The following is a 4,792-nucleotide window of genomic DNA, read 5'->3' on the forward strand; positions in this document are numbered from 1 at the left end:
GCCATATTTTGGCCACATTGTTATGGAAAGCTCGGGTTGATAGTTGCATAGAGTCACGTTGAATGTGTAAAATGACAAAAAATTGAGTTTAAATAATTTTGCAAACTCAAGTATGATCGTTATATAAGTGAATAAGAAAGAGGTGTGATTAATTTTAAGAACGATAAAAATCCATTCCTTTAATACAAATTTTGCGTGATCTGCAAGGGATTGAACACAGAATTTTATTAATGGCAGAAACTTGAATGTGAGAATCTAATGACAAGAAAAAAAAGATGATAGGGTGGAGATCTTTTTCAGATTACAGAGAAAATGGGTATATATAGTTTTATTGATTTTGCTATATAAAAGCTATAAAACATTCTTCCATTTCCTCAAAATGAGGAAAATTTTCCCATTTTTGGCAAGCACAAAATTTTCTCAAACATCTTTCAAAAGTTATTAGGAGAAAATCCTTTCAAAGCAAAAATGTCTCAGATTTTGATATAAAGTTTCAGATTCAAAGAAAATAGTCCCCCAAAAAAATTACTTTCCTCACCACCCAACAAGCAAGAGTTTCAGAAGAGCCATCCGGATATAGAGACCATTTTTGGCTTGTCTAAAATAGGCTGCCCTAGGATCAGCATCGACATCCACAGTTATCTGCACATTATCAGAAACAGATGATAAGAAATCTCCAATCATAAATACAATGCCAACATCACTCACAAATGTTATATGGTTTACCTCATCAAGTCTTGGAAGCGGGTGCATCACAACTGCATGCTTCCGCATCACCCCCAATATATTCCGATCAATGATGTACTTTCCTCGAGCTTCTTCATAAAGGTCTACTCTCTCTCCAAACCTTTCTCTTTGAATACGAGTCTGATATAACACATCACACTTAGAAGCCACTTCCATTAAATCAGAAGTTTCTTCCCATTCCACACCCTTCGATGTCAAATACTCCTTGATATCATCCTATAAAAGACAAAAGAAAAATTGACATACAAAACAAATTATGTTTCTGATTTCTTTTCCATCTTCCAATTACCTTTTGAAAATTAAATTAGCAAGTTTTAAGGACAGGCAGTATCGATTATTTTATGTAAATGACTATTAAGTTCAATATATTTTTAAGAGCCTAGCAAGAAGTTATAATACACTACCTTCATTTTTACCACCTCAGGAGACACAAAGTATATCTTGACATCTTGGTACTTTGCAAGCAAGTATGCAAGTGACCGAACCGTCCTTCCATTAGCAAGATCTCCCACAAGGCCTACTTTGATGTCATCTAGTTTCCCTATCTCTCTTTCAATGGTATAGACATCTAAAAGAGCCTGCATTGGGGAAAATACAAGAGCAATGCCTTTACTCAGTAGCTTGTAAAGTTTCTCAACACTATAAAGTTGTCAACATAATTAATATTACACAACCAAAAATGAAGTTGGAACATTTCTCATGCTCCCTTTGAAAAATTTAAAGAGTTGATCAGAACAGATAATTGCTAACTTGGAATAAAGAACTTCACACTGATAAATATAATTAATGGTTTTCTAGCAAGTCTACACAAGAAATGTTACGAATATGCAAATGGCACACCTAGATAAATGCATTATGGAAATTCTGTGCCTACCTGACTTGGGTGTTGTCCAGGACCATCTCCAGCATTAATAATGGGAATGTTAGCAGTGGCTGCTGCTCTTTTTGCAGAACCACTTTCAAAATGGCGCATAACTATTATATCAGAGTATCCCTCAACAGTTCTGATAGAGTCTGTAAGTCAAGCAATTGCATCAGAACTACATTGCAGGAAAATCACCTCAGATATCTAATAATAAAAGATTAAGATGATAAATATACCTTCAAGTGTCTCCCCTTTAGCAGCAGATGAAAATTCTCTAGCATTCTCAGTAGTCAAGACTTCACCCCCTAACCGTTTCATAGCAGACTCAAATGAAAGCCTAGTTCTAGTAGAGGGCTCATAGAACAGAGTAGCCATTAAATAACCCTTAAGTATTTGGCTTCCAGGTGAATTCTTCTCAATCTTCTCCATTTCACGTGCTACTGCAAATATAGCACTAAGAGTATCCCTATCAAACTGTTGCGCTTCAATCACATCATCAAGTTGAAACTTCTTTCCCAGCATAAAAGATGGAGTATTCTCAATTTCAAGTGCCCGGCATTGAACTGAATTTTTTAAGCAAAACTTTTGTGTTTGCTTCCATTTCATTGACTTCTCATTCAGTAATAACAATCTTGATTGTTTAAAATTAGCAGTCACAGAAAGTGACTTACTTTGAATCAATGATTTACTACAAAGACTGGAATGATTGAACAACAATTCTTTATTGCAATTTGTTATCTGTTTAGGAGTAAATAAACCCTCATGCAACATACTTGTACAGCACAATGACGAAGCCATTAAGTTGCTCCCCAAAGTGCTTTCAACCCTTTATACAAAAAAACAAAACCATAGCAAGATGGGATAAGACTTAAAAGAACCAAACTATAAGAAATCAATTTCATATTAAAAAATAAAGTAAAATAGAAAAGAAAAATACAGAACAATAGTTCGGTACAATTTATTATGCAATATTTACTATTCTCAACATACAAATTTTAAATAAGAATAGATATATACAATTTCACTCAATCTGTGATAAAAATTTCCATATAAAAATATCCCCATTCTCAAGGTCTACAAAAAATAAAAATAAAAAATTAAATAATTAAATATAGAAGACTTTGTGATAGGCAACCATGGATTTGTTTATCTAAACGGAATTTAAAAAAAAAATTAACTCATCTCTTTCAGACAAATTGGGTAATCATATTCTCCAACTAAAAGAACTAAACACCACATTTACGGTTTTATTAAGATAAACTTAAACAAGGCTACACCCACGATATTAAATTTTTTATATCTCAAAACAAAGGAACCAAGAATAACAAATCCTTTGTCATGTATCAATATCACAACTGTGGTTCACTAGTAATACACAAAAAAATGCAACACTGCAACTAAAAGTTAAAAAATAGGAAGTGTTCTTACAAGCAAAGCGTTATAGAAAATAGTCAATATGCATTAAAATATATTCTAAATACCCAAAAAAATCACAAGGCAGTTAATCCATAAACAATCAAGATTAACAAAGTGAACCGAAATTCAATAAAAGCAATAAAAAAAATAGCTTATATCCAATCAACTCCACATGCAAAACCCAAAATTCAAAATTCACTCTTCCCTATCACCTCGAAGGCTCTCTGATAAACTATGCGAAGAAAAGAAGGGAGAGGTTGACGCGTATTTATATCTTAGAGAGAAAAAAAATATTAGTTATATATAAATGGGTATTATTACAGGAAAGTGGTTCAAAGAGCTTACCAAGACGCTCTAGCAAGAACCAACTACGGTTGCTCCGGTCGGATGATGAAGGGGCAGTGGCTTTGCTTTAAGCGAAGTGTGTTTGAACAAAACAGCCCTACTTTTAAAATCTCTACGCCAACTCCTGGGATTCATATCTACCGTTAGATTGCCTTTAAAATAGGGTGACTAGTATATTGACCCCTTATCCATTACGAAATTTGCTAATGGAAGTCCAATTTTACCGTACCCAAATGATTAAAAAATAAGTAACATAAGATTTTACGTCATCAATTTTATAATAGCAAGAATAATTCTAAAACTGTGGTGAAAATATTGAGGGAGAGTTTGGAGAATCTGTATTCTGCTGAGTCATCAAATTTATGTCAACTTCAATTTCTTCTAAAGCCATTGCTAATTTTTTATTTTACGTAAGCCTAAGCTTAAGAATGTGACTTGGAACGAACAAAAACAAGTTAGATGATGACTAGGGGAAAGTTAGACTATATCTCAAAAGGGCCAAAAGATTTATTTTCATTGAGGTATAGTGAAATCTCAAACATATACCCTTTAATTTTCAAAAATTTAAACATCCACCTATCACTCAATTTTTATTAGAAATTTTTATTATGATTAAAGGTAAAATCGTTATTTTATCAATAATATTGAAAAAAAATTATAATTTTATCTTTTTTTTCTCTTAGATTTAGAAAGGTAATAATTTCATCCAATTTTCAAAACTTTTCCAGTTTTGAAAAGTAGTTTTTTCACCCCCCAAATCCTTAAATTTTTTCCCTCCTTCTCCGATGACCATCCAGTGTGGCGACAACTGAGAGGAGATGGCAGCAAACATCTCTTTATTGACAAAGATGAAGAGACGTCTGTCACCGTCTCCTTTCAATTACTATTGCGTCAAATGGTCGTCAGAGAAAGAGGGAAGAAACCTTGGGATTTTAGGGTGAAAAAGCTACTTTTTAATACTAAAAAAGTTTTGAAAATAAGGTGAAATTATTAGTTTTCAAAACCTAGGAGGAAAATAGATTCAAATTATAACTTTTTAATATTATTAGTAAAATATCAATTTTAGCCTTAACCATAACAGTAAATTCTAACAAAAGTTTGGTGATAGATGGGTATTTAAATTTTTAAAAATTAGCAGGTATGTATTTGGGATTTCACCATACTTTGGGTGGGAACAAGTCTTTTGGCCTATCTCAAAACAATTCAACGTTTCAAGATGGAAATTGGCAAGCATAGTCAATGTGTAATTCCTAATATAAATAGTTATTTGTTACAAGTTGGATTTAAGCCAAAAAAATTGCGGAATATATTGAGTGGGTTGAGAAACTAGATTGGACCACAACATAGCATGGGGCAAACCCAAATGAAACAAGTCCATTAATGAGGGCAAAATTCAAGCCCAAACCCAAGAGAGTTAGA

The 4,792-nt window shown here is 32.8% G+C and overlaps 1 protein-coding gene across 1 annotated transcript; it reads right to left on the reverse strand.

Annotated features, from left to right (window-relative positions):
* Positions 1 to 301: 301 nt before the first annotated feature.
* On the reverse strand, positions 302 to 3,525 carry LOC123220005 (aspartate carbamoyltransferase 1, chloroplastic). Its single transcript, XM_044641989.1, has 6 exons — positions 3,374 to 3,525; positions 1,849 to 2,438; positions 1,622 to 1,761; positions 1,152 to 1,325; positions 727 to 963; positions 302 to 642 (listed from the first exon to the last, which is right to left on the reverse strand). Exons 2-6 carry the CDS (start codon positions 2,408 to 2,410, stop codon positions 535 to 537), a joined length of 1,221 nt encoding a protein of 406 aa, XP_044497924.1. The 5' UTR covers positions 2,411 to 2,438; positions 3,374 to 3,525; the 3' UTR covers positions 302 to 534.
* Between the last annotated feature and the right edge of the window lie 1,267 nt (positions 3,526 to 4,792).

Source organism: Mangifera indica, chromosome 7 (genome assembly GCF_011075055.1).
Source record: "Mangifera indica cultivar Alphonso chromosome 7, CATAS_Mindica_2.1, whole genome shotgun sequence".
Classification (NCBI taxonomy): Eukaryota; Viridiplantae; Streptophyta; class Magnoliopsida; order Sapindales; family Anacardiaceae; genus Mangifera; species Mangifera indica.